This window comes from Eulemur rufifrons, chromosome 6, assembly GCF_041146395.1.
Source record: "Eulemur rufifrons isolate Redbay chromosome 6, OSU_ERuf_1, whole genome shotgun sequence".
In the NCBI taxonomy this organism is placed as follows: Eukaryota; Metazoa; Chordata; class Mammalia; order Primates; family Lemuridae; genus Eulemur; species Eulemur rufifrons.
The window spans coordinates 103,625,064-103,643,809 of record NC_090988.1 but is presented as its reverse complement, the minus strand read 5'-3'; the positions used below and the strand labels follow the sequence as shown (position 1 = coordinate 103,643,809).

Genomic DNA, 18,746 nt, shown 5'->3' with positions numbered 1-18,746 from the left:
GAGGAGGGGGGAGGCAGGGACTTGTACTTGGCACCAATAAAGGAAGAATTCAGACCTGGCCCCATGAGCCCGCAGTGCGATCCACCTCCGCCCGGGCGGCTGGGTGGGCTGTCAGGTGGAAGGGCCCCGTGCGTCCCGTGCAAGGACGGTGACCACTCCCAGCTGCCCTTGAAACCTGAGAGGCCAGCGCGTGCCTCAGCCTTACCTTTGGCATCGGACTGAGCTCCCAGCGCCCCGTGCCAGCCCTTGTCATCCACTTGGCAAACATCCAGGGGCTCAGGACACCCCCTGGCTCCTGCCCCGGGGGCCACATGGGCAGTGTTTGTGGAGGAGGGGTGGGGAGAGCGTGAGGGGCGCCGAGGCTCAGGTGGGCAGGACGAGGTGGCAGGTGGGGGCACCACCCAGGATGCCAGGAGCCCCCTCCAGAGCGAGGACTCCAGGCTGAAAGTCCTAGGCCAGCGTGTCCCGGCTCTGTGGTCTTGGGCCAGGGGTTTGACCATTTGGAGCCGGTGGAGCAGGGACGGCAGTGACCCTGAGTGGGCGGGGCTGCAGGGGACCCTGGAGCGGTGTAGCTGAGCACCAGCAGAGAGAGGCCGGCAGCTTGAGGGAAGGTGTTTCAGGCACACCAAGCCCAGGTGCCAACAGGGGTCAGACAGCCCCTCCTCCCTCCCAACCCTGCCCAGTGGCCTCTCCCCAGCTGCTGGGGGGTGGGGCTTGGGGGCCAACCAAAGGGGCAGGGCAGATGGGGAGCCTCACCAGACTCCCCCTTTCTGTTGGGCACCCCCAGGAGCCCCCAGCTGCCCCTCACAGCGCGGTCCTGCCCAGCTCCACCCTCCAGGACAGGCACTGTCCCCAGGAGACAAATAAAAGAGCCTTTCCCCTTGGGACCTGGCTGGGCAGGGCACGGAGGGGAAGTGGGCCCGGAAGGGAGCACCTGGGCTCTGAACCGCAAGGGGTGGCCTTGGGGACTTGGCCTAAAGGCGACTCTAGGGGAAGAGCAGAGCGAGGGCAGCCTGGGTTGGGGGCAGGAAATCCAGACAGAAGGCCAAGCCCCCGCCCTGCCTTCTCTCCCCAGCCCCCCTGCCCCTCCGGCCCCGCCCGCCCCGTCCCCCCTCCCCCCTCCCCCCTCCCCCAGGCTTTACTGCGGCCCCAGGCCGCGCACTCTGAGCAGCCGCAGCTGCTTGCTGGTGCCTGCGGCCCGAGTCCCCTGCTCACCCCGCACAGGGCCCGGCCTGGGCCAAAGGACCACACCACGTCCTTTTGCTGATGCAGCTGAGCCGGGCCGGCTGGCGGGAGCCCCCTTGGCGGAGGCCAGCCATAAGGGTCATAAATCGGGGCGGTGCCCGGCAAGGACGAAGGTCGCTGAGGCAGGAACTGCACCAGTCCTGGGGCCAGACCCGCTGACACCCTCCTGCCAGGTGCCGGCAGCCAAGATGGGGGCTTGGGCCCAGCTGTGGCCCCCCCTGCTGCTCGTGGGGCTGCTTGGTCGACCCCCGGGGGCCGAGGCACAGGCCCAGGGTACGTGCTGGGCAGGGAGGCGAGGCGGGGCGGGGCGGGGGGAGGGGGGCTGGAGGCACCCACCCTCCTCTCCTGCTCCGCAGTCTGCTCTGTGAGCAAGACCTTCTTCGAAGTGGAAGAGAACACGAACCTCACGGAGCCCCTGGTTGACATCGACGTCCCGGAGGGCCAGCAGGTGACCCTCGGAGCCTCGTCCACCCTCTTCGCGTTTCGGATCGTGGGGAACCAGCTGTTTCTCAACGTGACTCCTGATTACGAGGTGGGGCTGCAGGCGGGGTGGGGTGGGGTGGGGTGTGCCCCCACGGGACCACGCGGGACCCACACCCCTTCCCTGGAGAAGGGCTCCCTGGGGATCTCCGGGTCACACTTTTCCAGAAGGGCCTAAGGGCTCTGTGCCCCCGGGCAGTGGCTGACCCCTCTCAGGCCCTGATGGGGGGGGCAGGGGGCCGTTGGGGAATGGAGCAGCCAGGGCCCTCAGGCCCGAGCACCAGGAGATGACGGGGACCCTGGGCCAGCACCTGCCCCCTCGACCTCAGTCTCCCCACTTGTGAAGTGGGGACAGGGGCTGTGGCTGCTGGGCCGGTGACTCCCCAGGCCCATCTGCCTCCACAGGAGAACGCGCTGCTGCAGGCGCACCTGGAGTGCAAAAGTGGGGACACAGTGGTGAGTCCTGCCCTGCCCCTCCCACCCCGCCGGGGCCTCGGGGGGCCTTGGGGTTCTGCTCTGCCCGTCCAGGGCCACGCCTTGGTGACCTCATCCAGGCGTGCTTTCAAATGTCACACTGCCTCCAGCCAGACTCTGTCCTGAGCTGCAGACTCAGGACTCTGCTGTGGACGCCCTGTCCCTGACGTGGGTCCGGCAGACACCCTGCCCAGCGCCCGAGACCCCCACCCCCTCCCCTACGCCCCCGGCAAGGGAGGCACCTTGGGTGTTGCCCTCCTTGCCTGGGCCGGACCCAGAACCCCCACCTCTCCCCCCTCCAACCCCCGCCAGGGTCTCGGCACCCGCACCCCTTGCAGGGGACCTTCCAGCAGTCCACTTGCTACTTTGCCCTGTCCCCCCTGCCCGCTCTCCGCATGCGGAGTAGTCCCCGGGGGGCCTGGCGAGCCCTGCCCGGCCCGGAACCTCCCGGCTCTTCCCTCACTCGGAGTCACAGCTGAACTGCGGCCCCGCGGCCCGGCCCGTGTGCACGCTCCTCTCGCCTGCTCACGTCTGTGCTCACGCATGGCCGCTTCGGGGGGCTCCCAACCCCGCTGTGCTGCGCTGCGCCCGCCCCTCACCCACGCAGCCCGCCCCCCGCCTCGCCGGTCCAGCCTTTCCCTAGGACAGAGGAGAGCCCGGGCCCACGCGCGCCTCGCAGCACCTCACCCACACACACTCAGGACGAGCCTCTAAAAGATAAGGACACTTCTCCGCGGCCACACCTGGGAGGGGCGGCGGCCCCTCAGGCTGACCGTCAGGAAGCAGCCGCGTCTTCCCCTTGTCTCAGAGGGTCTTTTGCAAATTTTTGTCTGAATCAAGATCCAAGCAAGATCCACATAACGCAACTGGTCGATATTTCTCTTAAGTTTCTTTCTTTCTTTTTTTTTTTTTTTGGTTTTGAAACATGGTCTTGCTCTGTGGCCAGGCTGGAGTGCAGAGGCTTGATCACAGCTCATTGCAACCTTGAATTCCTAGGCTCAAGCCATCCTCCCGCCTCAGCCTCCCGAGTAGCTGGGACCACAAGCACGTCACCACACTCAGATAATTTTTAAATTTTTTGGAGAGACAGGGTCTTGCTATGTTGCCCAGGCTGGTCTCCAACTGCTGAGCTCAAGCGATCCTCCTGCCTCGGCCTCCCAAAGTGCTGGGGTCACAGGGGTGAGCCACCGTGCTGGCTTTTTAAGTTTCTTTTAATCTATAGGCTCTCTGCTCTGGTCTGTTTTTTTTTTTTTGGAGACTTATTTTTGAAGAAACAAATTGTTTTGCAGTTTTTCTCACTTGAGATTTTGCTGGTTGCACCGCCAAGTCCCCGTGTCGTTTTTCTCCAGAACACTTTACAAATGACTTCTTGTTGGTGCTGGCATGGGCCCCACAGGGAGGGGCTGTCCCTCCCGGCCACCGTGTCTGGCACCGAGAGCTGTGCCGCGGCACTGCAGGCCCGCCCCCCCCCCCCCCCCCCCGCCGCCGCATCTGCTGGGTGAACGAATGAATGACTAGCTGGGGAGGGGCCAGCAGGAAAAGGCTCATGACGCCCTCCCCAGGTGACCCAGCTGAGGGTGTTCGTGGCGGTGCTGGACGTCAATGACAACGCCCCCGTGTTTCCCTTCACAACCAAGGAGACGGCCGTGGAGGAGGTGGGCGTGGAGCCTGCGGGGGGGCTGGCGGCGGCGGGGGCTTGACCTCCAGAAGGGTCCCAGGGGTATGCACGTGGCTGGACCAAGCCCCCCTTCACCCCCAGGACACCAAAGTGAACTCTACCGTCATCGCTGAGACAGAACTGGAGGCCACGGACAAAGACCAAGATGACATCTTATTCTACACCCTCCAGGAAGTGACCCTGGTCAGTGCTGCCCCACCCGTCCCAGCGCCGGCCTCTGGCTCCGAAGCTGCGCCCTCCTCGCAGGGTCTCAGGATGTGCCCTCCCCCACCCTCCCCAGGGCGCCAGTGACTTCTTCTCCCTGGCGGGTGTAAACCGCCCTGCGCTGAGACTGGACCGGTCCCTGGACGTCTACAAGTGGCCAAACATGACCTTCCGGCTGCTGGTGCGGGTGAGCGGCTCACTCTGCCCCGAGTCCCAGGCACTCGAGGCCCCCCAAGCTGTTCCGAGGCCTGAGCGAGCAGGGCGGGCTGTTGCAGGACACGGAGGAGGAGAACGCAGAGCCCAGCCACACGGCCACCGCCACCCTGGTGCTGACGGTGCTGCCGGCCGACCTGCGGCCCCCGTGGTTCCTGCCCTGCACCTTCTCGGATGGCTACGTCTGCCTCGAGGCCCAGTACCACGGGGCTGTTCCCACGGGACACAAGCTGGTACCGGGGGTGACGCGGGGATAGCCCAGGCTCAGGAGAGGGGCGGGGCCGGTCCAGAGCTGCAGTCAGGGTCAGAGTCAGGGTCAGGGTCAGGCTGGGTCCACGAGGCGCAGGGTAGGGAAGGGGGTCTGGGCCAGGGCTCTCTGATGGAGCTGTCGCCAATTTTGGTTGTGATTTTGAAACAAACATGAACATTCCTGGTAAGTGAACCCTTCCAAGCCGCATGGTGGTGAGATGGACAGACCCAGCCAGAGGTCACAGTGAGGAACAGGAGCCCCGCGTCCTCGGGGCACAGCCAGGCTGGTGACGCTGGTGTTCCCAAGGCACGGCTACATCTCTGCCCAGCTGACAGCCCTGCTGGGGCCACACAGGCCGTCTGCAGACCCTCAGGGCACCGAGCCCCCGTGGTGCACAACAGGCGGAGACCCAGGTCTCCCTACAAATCCCACTTCCTAAACGTTTGCTTGCCTGTCAAGACAAGCGCTGTTCAAGCTGAACAGCATGTCGCTGGGCAACCTGCCTCATTAGAAAGGGAGTCCAGGGGGCGTCACTGACTGTGGTGCTGGGACAACAGGACTGGCCTGGCAGGCAGGGACGGGAGGACACCCACTCCCCGGCCCTGGAGGCCCCGCCTCCGCTGACCTGGAGGGGCGCAGGCGCCCGGCCACCTGCACCAGCCCCACAGTGCTCCCCCCTCCACCCTCCGCAGCCGTCCCCGCTTGTCCTGCGTCCTGGGCCCATCTACGCTGAGGATGGGGACCGCGCCATCAACCAGCGCATCATCTACAGCATCATCAGGGGTGAGTGCGGACTGGCCCCGGCCCTCACCACAGCCTGGAGCCCGCCCTGTTCCCACCTTGGGCAGAGCCAGCTGGGACATGGGGACCAGGGGCCAAACACCACCATCCTCCTAGGAAACGTGAATGACACATTTGCCCTCAGCTCAGAATCGGGCAACCTCACCATGACCCAGAGCGTTCCCAGCCCGACGACCTTTCTCTTGGTGGTGAAGGTGGGTCCCGGCATGGGTGGGCGGTCGGGCCTTCCCGAGCCCCGGCGGCCGCAGAACAGCTCAACCCTCAGCGCCCTTCTGTCACTGCGGCCTCCCCCAACCCCCAGGCCGAGCAGGCCGACCTCGCCCGCTACTCTGTGACCCAAGTCACCGTGGAGGTCCTTGCTGCCGCCGGGAGCCTGCCCCGCTTCCCCCAGAGCCTGTACCGTGGCACGGTGGCGCCAGGCTCTGGAGTGGGTGTTGCTGTCCGGGACGCAGCCGCCCCCTCTGAGGTCCTGAGGATCCAGGCTGAGGACCCGGACTTCCCGGTGAGCAGCACATCCCAGCGCTGCCCCCACCGGGCCAGCAGCCCCCTCCTGCCTGCCCGGAACCCAGACCCTGCCTGGCCCCTGGGTCTGCCTGGCCTGCCCTCTGTGTGGGTGGGTTGGGATGGGCCTTAGCCTGCACCCGGGACTCACCGGAGCTGTCCCAGGACTTCAACTCGGCCGTCACGTATCGAGTCACCAACCACTCTGACTTCCGCATGGACGGAGAGTTCCTGCTGACCACCACTTCGCTGGCACAGCTGGGGGTCTTCTATGCAGAGGTGAAGGGCAGGGCAGGTGGGTGTCTCCAAGGGTGTGGGCCCATGGGGTGTTAAAGAGGAGCCTAGGAGGGACAGGTCCCTTTCCTACCCCAGGTGGAGGCCAACAACACGGTGACCTTGGGCACAGCAACCACAGTTGTTGAAATACAAGTCTCTGAACAGGAGCTCCCCTCCACAGGTAAGCCTCCAGGGGACATCTGGGGTCCCCCCAGGCAAGGTGGCTCCCTCCCTGGGGTAGGTTTGCCAGGGGGACCAAGGCAAGCCCAAGGCTGTCCTTGGCCCCCCAGGTCCCCCAGGGACTGGAGGAACAACTGAGCCCTCGAACAGTACCACTGTGGAAACCCCCAGGCCCACTGGGCCCTCTCAGGGACCCTCTACAACCAGCTCTGGGGGAGGCACAGGCCCTCGCCCACCCTCAGGCACCACTTCGAGGCCATCTGCCTCACCCACGCCTGAGGGGCCCCCCAGTGTGGGAATCAGCACCTCCTCCCAGCCAGCCACACCCAGCGGGGGCTCAGCACAGACCCCCAAGCCAGGAACCTCTCAGACGACGCCCCCCAGTGTGGGAAACAGCACCTCGTCCCAACCAGCCACACCTGGTGGGGGCTCAGCACAGACCCCCAAGCCAGGAACCTCTCAGACGACGCCCCCCGGGTCCAGCAGGAGCTCCCTGTCCTCAGGTACTGCCCCAACACATTTGCCTGGCATGTGCCCTTCCCCTCCCTTCCTCAGGGCTCTGGGTGGTCCCAGGAAATGCTATAGGGCAGGGTCCACCCCCGTGGATGGATTTCACCCCACGCAACCCCAAGGAGGGGTCCGTTCTGGTCTGACAGAGACAGGTCCAGAGTCCCAGTGAGGCGAGCAGGGACGTGTGGAGGACAGGCAGAGACTGGATCTGGGGGCCAGTGTATCCCACAATTCCCAGGGGCATCTGCCCCACGACCCGGGTGCTGCCCTCACGGCCCTTCCTACTGTGTGGCACCCCTGCCTCCCACCTGGAGCTGGCAGCACCCACCTCATCCCTGCCCCGCCCTTCAGCAGGCTGGCTTCCTGGGGTCACACAGGGTCTTGCTGAGACGCACAGCTCCCTCGTGGGGGCGCAGTAGAGCCCACTCCCCAGAACCTCAGCTTTGGGAGGTAGCCCAGGCCTGGATGGTGCCCAGGGTGTCCTGAGCCTGGCACAGGTTGGTGGGATCTGCCTGGGGTGCTCTAGCGGTAAGTGGGAGGTGGTGTTTCCGGCAGGGATTCCAGGTGGTGGCCTCGCTGAGGACAAGCGCTTCTCCGTGGGGGACATGGCGACCCTGGGCGGGGTGCTGGGCGTGCTGCTGCTGCTGGCCCTATTGGGACTGGCGGTCCTGGTCCGTAAGCACTACGGCCAGCGACTCAAGTGCTGCTCCCGCTCGGCTCCGGTGAGGCTCTTGGGGGGCAGGGGGGAGGGTAGAGCAGGGTAGAAGGCAGAAGGAGAGGGACAGGTGTAGATGGATGGAGAGACCCAGGGTCAGAAAGACTGGGAGGCGACCGCCCGGGAGTCACAGCCCAGGCCTGGCTCGGCCCACACCCTTGCTCCCCCTCCCCCACCCAGGATCGCCAGCCCCGCGACTTTGACAACCAGGCCTTCCTCGATGGCCATGAGGACAACTGGGCACCCGCCCCCAGCCCTGGGCACGGCCCCAAGACTGCGGAGGCACTGCCCACGGCCACGGAACCCGTGCCCCGCGAACCTCCTGCGCCCCCCAGCCCCGCACCCGGCAGCCGTGTCCCGGTGTCGCCTGCGGTCCCGGCTGGGGGAAGCCCCACCGCCGTGAGATCCATCCTGACCAAGGAGCGGCGGCCAGAGGGCGGATACAAGGCGGTATGGTTCGGTGAGGGCATCGGAGCCGAGGCCAACGTGGTCGTCAACGCGCCCAGCACTGACGCGGACCGCGCCGGCGACTCGGGCAACGAGGGCAGCGGAGACGAGGACGCGGAGGCGGACTCGGGCCGGGGCGGGAGTCCCCACGAGTGGAGTCTCCACGACGAGCCCGGCGCCGGTTCCACCTACATCTAGCGCGCGCGGCCCTCTGCGGGTCTGGACCCGGAGGTTCCGCTTGGCCGCGCTCCCCCGCCCTTCATTGCGCAGAATAAAGTGACACTTTCGAATCTCCGGGCGAGGCGTCAGGCGGGTGCGCGAGAGTCCGCTGGGGAGGGGGTTCCCACCGGCCCGCTGGCTCTCGGGGGCGCGGGGCAGGGGCGGGCCAGTGTCCCTCCACCCCGAGAGCGCGGGCAGCACTTCCCGTAAGCCATCTGCTGCGCCGCCAGCCGCTGAGCTTCCTGCGGCTTCGTGCCAGCTGGCGGACGGGAAGTTCCTCTCCTGGTCTAACCACGGCCCCTGCCCTGGGAAATCGCAGGCAGCCCCTCGGCTTCGGTTTCCCCCTCCAGACCCAACATGGAGAGCCTTCTCCTGGGGGCGTTGAGGAGTCAACACAAATCCCCCGAAGAAGAAGGAGGGTCGTTTGGGACCTCTCAGGGGTGACGGTCCCTTCTGAAGCCTAATGCCCGTGGGCGGGGACGCGGCAGTGAGCACCCTGCGCGCCAGGCGCTTGAGGTCCCCGCGCAGACTCCTGGACCGCGCAGACTCCTGGACCGAGACGTGCGGCGCAGGGGTGGGCGCGTCCGAGTGTGGCCGGAGCGCGGCGCGGGGCGCAGGCCGTGGGCGCGGGAAGGGGCCCGGGGAGAGAGGCGCGCGGTGGTGCCAGGACGGAGCCGCGCCCAAGGCTGCGGGCGGGCGTCGGAGCCGCGGATCAGAGGCAGACCTCCCTCCGCGGACTTCCGCAGGGCAGATCCTGGGCGGGACCTCCACCCCAAGGCCATTAAACTGTCCCTTGTGGGTCATCAGCATTTTTCCTTGTGAAAAGGAACCATGAATTCCTTTCCAAATGTTTTAATTTCGAGAATATGTGAACATTCTTGTCTGAAGCACTTCCAACGTTAAGAGTGCAAACCGGAGGCACATCCGCCTCCCGTTACCCTATTAAAAAGCGCAAGAAGGGCCTGGTTTTGTCTGGGGTCCGGTTTTACTTCTACGTCCGAGGAGTACCGGCTCGTCCCAATGTACCCCCCAGTCCCATTAATTGCCCGCGACTCCGACCCCTGGCGCGTACGGGCGCTTCCTGAGGAGCGGGCGCGCGGGACCCCCTCTCCGTGCTGCCGCGGCGCGGGCGGCGCCAGCGAAACTGTCCGCCCGGGCGCGTGACCTCGGCCGCCGCACCTGCAGCCCCCAAGCCCCGCCCTCGGCGCGCCCCGCCTCTGCCCGGCACCCATAAAAGCGCCGGCCACCCGCGGCTCCGCGAGAAGAAACTTCTGTCCCGGCGGCTCCGGCGCCCAGGTACTCGGGGCCCCCGACCCACGCGAGCGAGAGGCCGAGCTGGAGCCCACGGCGGGGCTCCCTGCGCTCCAGGGCAGGGCCGGGGGCGGGGGTGGCGTGCGAGCAGCTGGGGACGGGCGGGCGCGTCCGGGAGGGCGAGCGAGCGGGCGCCCGCGCGCGGCGGCTGCTGCTTAGGTTTCGCTTTCCCGCGACGCGCGGTTTCGGTTTCGGTTTCGCTTTCCCGGGGAGCCTCCGGGCGCGCCCCCTCCACGAGGCCACTCCCGTCGTGTCTCTGCAGGGTCCAGCCTGCACCTGCCTGTCCAGGCCAGGACGCTGGGTCAACACCTGTGACTTCATGTGTTTGCCACATCTGCAGTCACACCTATAGCTACCGTTACCAAGGAATCCACATCTACACAACCTTGGTGGCTACAAGTCCTCTATCCACACACGTGACCACTAACACCTGTTAATACCTGGGTCACACTTGACACCTGGCCACACTACTGGACACTTGTAGTGACAAAGAGCGCTTACCTCAGCTGCTGCAGTACCTGACTGCCACCCTGCCACAACCTGACTCTCCCCAGACCGTCCTTGTAGAGGGAGCAATGGCCTTGGCTCCGGAGAGGTGAGAGGCTGGCCCGCCACCCCCAACAGCCCCAAGTGCCTTGCAGCCCACAGCCCTAAGTCCACGTGGCCACTCCACCTGCAGGGGGGCTCCTCGTGTGCTGTTTGGAGAGTGGCTTCTGCGCCAGATCAGCAGTGGCTGCTACGAGGGGCTGCAGTGGCTGGACACGGCCCACACTCGCTTCCGGGTGCCCTGGAAGCACTTCGCACGCAAAGACCTGGGTGAGGCCGACGCGCGCATCTTCAAGGTGAGACACTGGCCGCCCCCCACGGGAGGACCATGGGCCCCACCGTGGGCCCACGTTCTCTGTCCTCCTCCCCAGGCTTGGGCAGTGGCCCGCGGCAGGTGGCCACCCAGTAGCAGGAGAGGTGACCAGCCGCACCGCGAAGCTGCAGAGCGTGCAGGCTGGAAAACCAACTTTCGCTGTGCGCTGCACAGCACTCGGCGCTTCGTGATGCTACAAGACAACTCCTGGGACCCCACTGACCCTCACAAGGTGTATGCGCTCAGCTCTGAGCTGGGCGGGAGAGGTGAGGACTGCCACGGGTGGGTGGGGGCCAGGGAGGCAGGCAGATCCGGGCAGAGCAGCCCTGCAGGGGCGGGGGGCTCTCCTGCTTCTGGGCACCTCTGGATCAGACCGGTGGTTTTAGAAGCTGGCCTGGGCCAGCTGCCTGGTGGTCGGGTGTAGGGTAGTTAAAAAGTAAGTTCGAGGGGCTCTTGGGCTGAGTGGATCCACGGGGCTACTCAGGCCGTCAAAGCCAGGTCCTAACACGCCCACCCCCATTCTCAGAAGGCCCAGGCATCGACCCCGGTGAGGAAGATGCCCTCAGGGGTGCCCCAAGCACACAGGTAGTCTTTGCTTGCTTCTGCTGGGGTTGGGGTATGCCACCTCCTGCTGGACCTGGGGCGGTGTGGGGGACAGGAGTGCTTCTGCCAACCCTATCTTTGCCCTGCAGAGTGGGCCCCCAGGGCCACTCCTGGCAAGAGAAGGCTCTGAGCTGCAAGGCCCATGCCCTGTTCCAGCTGGTGACACGGGGGACCTCTTGCTCCAGGCCATGCAGCAGAGTTGCCTTGGGGACCATCTGAAAGCTGTGCGTGGGGTAGAGCTGGACCCCTCCCAGGCCCCTGGAGAGGGCCAGGAGGGGCCGGCCCTGAGCGGGGGCTGTGCTGGAGGTGAGTGGGGAAGCTCTGCCCAGCAGGAGGCAGTGCCAGGGGGAGGGACAGGCAGGATCAACAGAGCCCTGGGGAGAGCAGGAGGGACCCCACTGTACCAGCACTGACACTCGTGAAGGATGCTGTGGCAGGGTCCCCAGAGCAGTGGCTGCAGGCCCCAGGGGTGGGGAGTGGGGAGCTGGGAACCGGGACGGGTGGTCCAGCAGAAACAGTTCTGGCAGAGCGGGCCAGTGTGGCAGTTCCGCCGTCTCCACAGGCCCAGGGCTCCCTGCTGGGCAGCTGCACTCAGCATGGGCGGTGGAAGCTGCCCCTACCTCCGAGCCCCAGCCCCCCGACCTAACGACAAGATGCCAGCTCAGGCAGCCCCCTCCAGATGCAGGCCAGGGTGTGGCTCCAGAGACTCGCCCGGCCCCTGGCCCCAGCATCCACGCTGCATCGGGAGGTAAGTGCCCAGGCTGGGGGTGGGGGCCTCCCTTCCCTGCCCGTCCCTGCCACTCACAGCTTACTCTGTGCAGAGCCCAGCCTGGGGGTACTGGACGTGACCATCATGTATAAGGGCCGAGCAGTGCTGCAGGAGGTAGTGGGGCGCCCGCGCTGCTTGCTCCTCTACGGCCCCCCAGGCCCGGCTGTCCAGGCTGCAGAGCCCCAGCACGTGGCGTTCCCCAGCCCTGCGGAGCTCCCTGACCAGAAGCAGCTCCGCTACACAGAGGAGCTACTGCGGCACGTGGCCCCTGGGCTGCAGCTGGAGCTGCGGGGGCTGTGGCTGTGGGCCCGGCGCATGGGCAAATGCAAGGTGTACTGGGAGGTGGGCGGCCCCCTGGGCTCTGCCAGCCCCTCCACCCATGCCCGCCTGCTGCCACGGAACTGTGACACCCCCATCTTCAACTTCAGCACCTTCTTCCAAGGTCAGTGAGGCACCTGCCTTGGGGGCTGTCTCCAGGTGGTTCTCTGGGAGCACCTGCCTGCCAGGTACTCAACAGAGCCCCCTCCTTTAGAGCTGGTGGAATTCCGGGCTCGGCAGCGCCGGGGCTCCCCCCACTACACTATCTACCTGGGCTTCGGGCAGGACCTGTCTGCGGGGAGGCCCAAGGAGAAGAGCCTGGTCCTGGTGAAGGTGAGACCAGGCCCCGGGCGGGGGAGGCTCGCAGCCCCAGCAGTGCCCAGCCCTGACAGATGCCCTCCCGCAGCTGGAGCCGTGGCTATGCCGGGCCTACCTGGAGGGCGTGCAGCGTGAAGGCGTGTCCTCCCTCGACAGCAGCCTCAGCCTCTGCCTGTCCAGCACCAACAGCCTCTACGACGACATCGAGCACTTCCTCATGGAGCTGGAGCAACCCGCCTAGGGCGGGACCCCAACCCTCGCCAGTCTAATAAAAAGAGCCCCAGAACCAGTGCTGGTGTCCTGAGTGGGGTGGGCTTCGTGTCCCCTTGGCTGCGGGGACCACCAGGCTTGCTCCCCCTCCCTGGAAGCCAGGACTTGCTGGCAGTGCCCTGGCTGCCTGCCACCTGTCCATGTGAGCTGCCAGGGCCCAGGGAGGGAGATGACCCTGCACCCACGCACACAGTGGCCTCCTGCACCCCCACACTGCTTCTGTCTTCAGTGCAGGAACGCCAGCCAAACGCGTCCGAGCCAACAAACTGCTCAGAGAACACCAGGCCCTTGAGAGGCAGGCGTTGGGGGGAAGCTTCTCCCACCAGGTGTGTTGGGGAGGGCGGCCATACCTGGACTCCCCATGGCCCCATGAGTGGCCGGCTCTGCTCTGCGCCCAGTGGCTGTCCCCTTTGGGTTCCAAAACTGGCCTGCCTCATGGGAGGTGGATGAGTTGAGCGCAAACTTGAGCAATTATTTACAGGAGCACAACATAATCGGCAAAGAGAAGGGAACTCCCAATTCAGACACTGATACACAAATGGCTGCTGGCAGGAGGCCGTCCCAAGATTTATCAGAGTCACCCCCACCAACCAGGAGACCCCTTATCACCAAAGGCTTTACCTTCAAGTATTAAGTCAATCAAGAAGTTTCTAAAGATAATGCATTTTTGATAAATTAGAACACAATGGAAACTGTGTGTCTATAATACACATATAAAAAGGTCCAGTTTAAACTGTGAGCAAGACAGGTGCAGACACCAGGTACCATCACGGGAACCTGAAGGCAGGAGATGGTATCCCCAGTTTTCTGCCACTTAAGACACGGCAATGCCACCAGCTCCAGGGTCATCGCCCACAGCCGCCTGGCCTCAGGCCTCGGCCCCCTGGGTCGGTGGCTCCTCCCCGGCCTCGGGCTTCTTATGCCTGCGCATGTGCCTGTACTTGTCCACGTAGGCCTTCACCAGGTTGGCCACCTTCACGGGGTTGATCTCGCCACTCTTGCTGTGGCAGATCTGGAGAAAGAGGTACAGTTACCCAGACATCCTTTCACAGCAAACGCCCCCGGTGAGAGCCCGCCCTCCCTGCGAGCAGGCCCTGCGTGCCAGCATCCAGACAGCGAGGCAGGGGCCGCTCCCCCACCTGCAAACCCCCGTCCCACTGCGCCGCCACCTCCCAGGGCTGCTGAGGGACCCACAGGCGCCACGGGCTGGGAGGAGGCAGGACCTAAGCCCAGACCCTGGTGGGAGATGTGCTGAGCCCGCTGCAAACCGTGGACTGGGCGATGTTAGTATCGTCTGTTTAACAAACCGTGCAAGCCAGGGTCCCGGTGCAGATGCTAACACGCATCCCCTGCGCAGCTACGAGGGGCGGCTCCAGCAGCGGCGGCGGACTGCACCCCGCAGCCAGCACGAGGCAGCACGGCCCCCGTGCATCTGGCTGGGCCCCGCGGGCTGCACTGGGACCTCAGCCTGTGTCAACAGGAGTGCACCAACCTGCCATACTCGTGACTGACCACCCTGTGTAGCCACGTGCTGCCCCTGACCTCAGGGGTTCCTGAACACACGCATGTGCAGCCCTGCTTGCCCACGCGAGGCCCACCTTCTGCACGGCCTTGCGGAGGATGTCCTTGTATTCCTCCTTGGTCACCTCCCTCTTCTGGTAGAAGGGCTTGATGGCCAGCTTCACCTCCTCCACGGCCCGCTCCTGCATGTGCAGCTTCTTCATGTACTAGGAGCAAGGACGTGCACGTGACCCCACTGGGCAGCACCAGGGCAGAGGCCTGGCGGCCCGCTGGTGAGGCCACCGTGGTTCCCCAAAGGCACCAGGGGCAAGTCTGTCTGCTCTCCGAGGTCCTGACTGAGGCCCACCCGGGCTGGCTTCGACCCCAAAACTCAGCCCCGGGAGGCTGGAGAAGCTGCAGGGGCGGGACTCACCTCCTCCTTCTTGGTCTTCTCTGCGGCTGGCCTGGGGGCCGGGGTCCTCTCCTCCGAGTTGCTGGCTACAGTGGCTTGGCTGGCTGGCTCCGAGGCTGAGGTCAGGACAGGCAGCACGGGGGCCAGGCTCTGTGCCGGCCCACAGCCCGCCAGCGGCAAGGCCCCCTGCAGGATGGGCTGGAGCGGGGGCTGGCCGGCCGGCACGCAGGGCGGGAAGCTTGTGGGCAGCAAGCTTGTGGGCAGCTGGGCTGGGGCAGCAGGTGCGTCAGGGCTACAGACCTACAGAGAACACCGCTGCTGAGTCGCTGAGCCCCGGCCAAGCCCTGTGGCCTCAGTGCCAGCCTGGCAGAGCCCACGCCACCAGCCCAGGCACCCACCTGAGAGGGGTCTGGGTCCGGGAACCCAGGCTCCAGAAGCATGTGACCGGGAGGAGGCAATTCGGAGAACGTCACCTGCCTGACGCCCCCGAGGGCCATGTCCTCCACATCCCAGGCTCCTTCCCGGGGCTTCTGCGGCCTGTGAAGGGGCGCCCCTGAGGGCCAGACAGGGGAGGTGAGTGCTCCAGAAAAAGTGCTCCACGAGGAAGGCCTACAGGCTAACCCACGGCCTGTCCCTTCCTGGGGGTGGAGCCCCGCCCTGAGGAGCCAGGGAGGTGTGAGCCCGCCCTCAGGTCTGCCTCCCTGCCCCGCAACCTGCGCCTGCCAGACCGCAGGGAGGCGCCTGCCCGCAGCCCAGCCCGCCCAAGGCCTGCGCGTGCCCTGGCGGCGGCTGGCAGTGCTACTCACTCGGGGCTCTGTCCTCCGCCAGAGTGCTGCCCTCCGACTCCTGAAGGTTCCAGGTGACTCTCTTCACCAGGGCTCTGGAGCGCAGCAGGGGGGGCTGCGGGACGGCCTCCTCAGGCCCCGCCACCTCCTGCACCTGCCCACTCTCCGAGGGGCCGTCCTCCTTCCCCACGGGCACCACACCCAGGGCAACCGGCACCGCGGAGGCCTCAACCACGTCCTGCCCGAGTGCGTGCTGCTCCGGGGGGCCCTCTGCCCGCGGCGTGGGCTGTGTGTCTTCGCCGTGGATCAGGGACACCTCCCTCTGGATGGCGGCCATGGCCACACTGGCTGGAGGCAACCCGGGCTTTGGCGGGAAGTCTCGCTCTGGGGAGGAGTCTGTACTTTCGGGAGAAGGTGGGGAGCTCATGTCATCAAGCTCAATGAAGACAGTGTCAGCTGAAAAGTCTTCAAAGACGTGCCCTGCCTCCACGGAGTCACCGTAATCCAGGTCATCAGGCACACACTCAGCTGGCACCTCCAGGGCAGGGGGGACCTCTGAGGGGGCCTCGGGGGCCACGGCCACAGCCAGCTCTGGAGGGACGCCTGCTTCCGCCAGGGCTGGCGGCCTGTGGTCTCCGTCCTGCCTGGGCTCCCCCACCAGACGGGGGCCTGGGGAAGCTTCCCGCACAGCCACCTTCCGCTCTGGGGAGCGGGACCAGGTCCGGGGCCGCTTCTCACGGGAACGTGGCCGCCGGGGCTCCCGCATTCTCTGCTCTGAGCTGGGTGACCGAGACCTCCGCTTCCTCTCTCGCGGCCGCGCCACGCTCCCCTTCTTGTCTGGCCGCTCGCGGCTCCTCTCGCGGCTCCTCTCCCGCTGGTGCCTGTGCCTGTGTGCCCTCTCCAGGCTGCTGTGGGGGGAGCACTCTCTCCCCCGAGCTCGGGACCCCGACCGCCGTTTCTTCTTCTTCCTGCTCTCATAGTGCTCATAGGAGGAGCTGCCGGGGCTCCCAGAGCGCGACCGGGACGGCCTGCGGCCGTGGCCCCAGGGCCCTCGCCGCCACTCCTTGCTCCTGTCCTTGCCCTTCCTCCTCTTGGCTCTCTCGCGGCTGCTGGAGCGGTCGTGGTCGCTGGAAGACCTGCGGCTCTTGGCCTTGGACCGGTGCCTCCTGGTGTGGTCCTCGGCCACTGACGGGGACGCTGACCGAGAGCTCCTGTCCCTGGAGCCGGAGTGGGTCCCAGAGCGCGTCCTCTGATGCTCCCTGGCCGCCCTCTTCCTCTTGGCCTTCTTCCTGCTGCGAGAGCTGGACGTGGAGCGGGACCGGGAAGGTGACCGCAGCTCCACGACCCTGTGGGTGGCTGCCTGTGGCACGTCCGGGCTGGGTGGGGCGTCTGGCTCCACGACAGTCACACAGGTCACCGTCCGCTCCTCGGAGCCAAAGAAGGTGCCACAAGTCGCCCTGTCCTCCTCGTCCCAGGACTCTGGGGGGCACAGCCTCTGCACCCGGGCAGCAGTGCCCTGGCTCTCCGCAGACCCCTCCTCGTCCAGCCCCCCCTGCTCCGTGTCAGAGGACCCCTTGGCGGCCCCCTCGCCCTGGAGTTGGAGCACACCGGAGGGCGGCCTGCGAGTGGGTGCGGGCTCCACGCCAAAGACGTTTTCCACCGTGTAGGAGGTGACGCAGCGCACAGCCTGCAACGCCGGGGCCTTCGGGCTATCGATGGAGATGGTCCGCGTGATCTCGGACGGCAGCAGGCTGGAGCCCAGACTTTCAGGGCTGCTGCTGGGGGGGCTTGAGTCAGAGCCGGTGGGGTCAAACGGGTCATAGATCTCGCTTTTGAGCTGCTTTGTCTTTTTGATGGAGAAGAGGGGCGAGGGGTTCTCCTTCCTCTGCACCTTGCTGTCCACAGGCCGGAATGTATTACAGAAGCCGGGGTTGGAGAGTCTGCCGGCATGTGCTGTGTTCCCAGGAATATTGATCCTGAAGCTCTCGAAGGTCGACCCAACGCCCTTCCCTCGTGAAGGCCCCAGGGGGGTCAGGCTGCTGTGGGAGCTGGGGGCCGGGGGCCGGGAGCTGCCCGTGTGCCTGCTGGCTTCCTGGGGGGCCCTGCTGCTGGGCTCGCTCTCTGCCTGGGCACCTCGCCCTGGCTGCCCGGGGCCCTCCCTGCCCGTCAGTCGGCTGATGCAGGCGCTCGGGATCTCGATGCTCTGCCCACGGGCGGGGGCTGCGTCCTGCCTGCCGCCACCCTCGTTTCTTCTGATCTTTGGTATCCGGGGCAGCTCAGAGATGTCCGCTCTCCTGGGGGCTGGCTTCAGGGCAGGCCCTAGGACTGCGCTTTTAGATGGATGGTTGGGACGACCACTGGCGATCTTAGAGGAGGTGGAGCCCAGAGGCGGCGCGTGCCTGCTGGTGCCATTGAAGTGCGGGCTGGCACTCTGTCCTAAGCCGGGCCCGCTCCCATTCAACAAGTTCTGAGCCTGACCTGGCCCAGGAGCTGCCGATGAGTCCAGCCTCACAGGTGCCCCTGACGTTCGGGCGGGGGTGCAGGATGGGGCCAACCTGCCCTGACAGCTCAGCCCCGAGCTCTGCGGCCCGCTCCCCAAAACACAATGAGCCGGGCTCCCTGAGGGCGGTGCTCCGGGCTGCAGGCGGTCCTGGGACCTGGACCCTTCTTCCACTTTGGATAGACCGACTGAGTTCTGCTGAAAAGAAACTGGAGCTAAAAAACAAAAAGTCAAACGGCAATCATTTCCCACCCACTCTTTAAGTTTTACCAGAACTTTCTTTTGAATCATCCCCCCTTTTATTTTTGAGACAGGGCCTCACTCTGTTGTCCAGTATGATCAGAGCTCATTGCGGCCTCGAACTCTTGGGTTCGATTGATCCTCCTGCCCCAGGCCTCCCAGTGGCTGGGACAACAGGCATAGCCACCGCTGACTTTTCTTATTGTTTCATAGATGGGGTCTCACTCAGGCTGGTCTTAAACTCCTGGCCTCAAGCAATCCTTCTGCCTCGGCCTCCCAAAGCACCTTAAACTCCCATTTGCTTGTTGAGTGGGACACTTCCACACCCTTTCCACGCCCGGGGAGTGCCGTGGGCGGGGGGGCGCCTGTGCTGTCCCGACTGCCCTGCCGCTGTTGCCAATGGTCCTTCTGCTCTGCTTCAACAGTTACGAACCACCACCCAATCCAGTCACAGGCCCTTAACGGGGGGCAGGACAGGAGGGGCTGCCAGACCTGCCCCACACCCTGCCAGGCCCTCAGGGTCTGCAGACAGGGTCTTCCCGAGGCCGGCCGTGGCTCTGTGAGCATCTGGCTGACCTGGAAACTCCGCCGTCATCCCCCTCCCCTGGGAGGGCGCTGGGAAATCAGTGGAGAGAACTGGGGAAATCGTGCCCCTCAGCCCCACTTGC

General features: G+C 65.7%; 3 protein-coding genes across 8 annotated transcripts in view; 2 read left to right on the top strand and 1 right to left on the bottom strand.

Moving 5' to 3' along the window:
* The first annotated feature begins 1,179 nt into the window (after positions 1–1,179).
* Positions 1,180–8,262, top strand: CDHR5 (cadherin related family member 5). Of its 2 annotated transcripts, XM_069471850.1 has the most exons (15): positions 1,180–1,518; positions 1,602–1,777; positions 2,131–2,181; positions 3,762–3,854; positions 3,959–4,060; positions 4,158–4,268; positions 4,357–4,527; positions 5,237–5,327; positions 5,442–5,539; positions 5,647–5,847; positions 6,012–6,125; positions 6,219–6,327; positions 6,413–6,805; positions 7,368–7,534; positions 7,708–8,262. In XM_069471850.1, the coding sequence occupies exons 1-15, from the start codon at positions 1,434–1,436 to the stop codon at positions 8,170–8,172; spliced, it is 2,427 nt and encodes an 808-aa protein (XP_069327951.1). In that variant the 5' UTR covers positions 1,180–1,433; the 3' UTR covers positions 8,173–8,262. The 2 variants fall into 2 exon arrangements, with proteins under 2 accessions (XP_069327951.1, XP_069327952.1); XM_069471851.1 differs by lacking the exon at positions 6,413–6,805 and having other exon boundaries at positions 6,219–6,303; positions 7,377–7,534.
* Positions 8,263–9,469: 1,207 nt separating this feature from the next.
* Positions 9,470–12,644, top strand: IRF7 (interferon regulatory factor 7). Its single transcript, XM_069470418.1, has 10 exons — positions 9,470–9,489; positions 9,767–10,099; positions 10,184–10,346; positions 10,422–10,629; positions 10,890–10,948; positions 11,056–11,272; positions 11,529–11,714; positions 11,788–12,177; positions 12,268–12,386; positions 12,460–12,644. The coding sequence occupies exons 2-10, from the start codon at positions 10,080–10,082 to the stop codon at positions 12,610–12,612; spliced, it is 1,515 nt and encodes a 504-aa protein (XP_069326519.1). The 5' UTR covers positions 9,470–9,489; positions 9,767–10,079; the 3' UTR covers positions 12,613–12,644.
* A 546-nt stretch (positions 12,645–13,190) lies between these two features.
* Positions 13,191–18,746, bottom strand: part of PHRF1 (PHD and ring finger domains 1) — a 29,494-nt gene continuing 23,938 nt past the window's right edge. For all 5 annotated transcript variants that reach the window (XM_069471844.1, XM_069471848.1, XM_069471847.1 and 2 more), the window contains exons 14-18: positions 15,360–18,053; positions 14,952–15,106; positions 14,575–14,853; positions 14,240–14,368; positions 13,191–13,653 (exon numbers count right to left, since the gene is read on the bottom strand). In XM_069471844.1, coding sequence (XP_069327945.1) covers positions 13,510–13,653; positions 14,240–14,368; positions 14,575–14,853; positions 14,952–15,106; positions 15,360–18,053 — 3,401 coding nt within the window. In that variant the 3' untranslated portion in view covers positions 13,191–13,509. The remainder of the gene's footprint in view (positions 13,654–14,239; positions 14,369–14,574; positions 14,854–14,951; positions 15,107–15,359; positions 18,054–18,746) is intronic.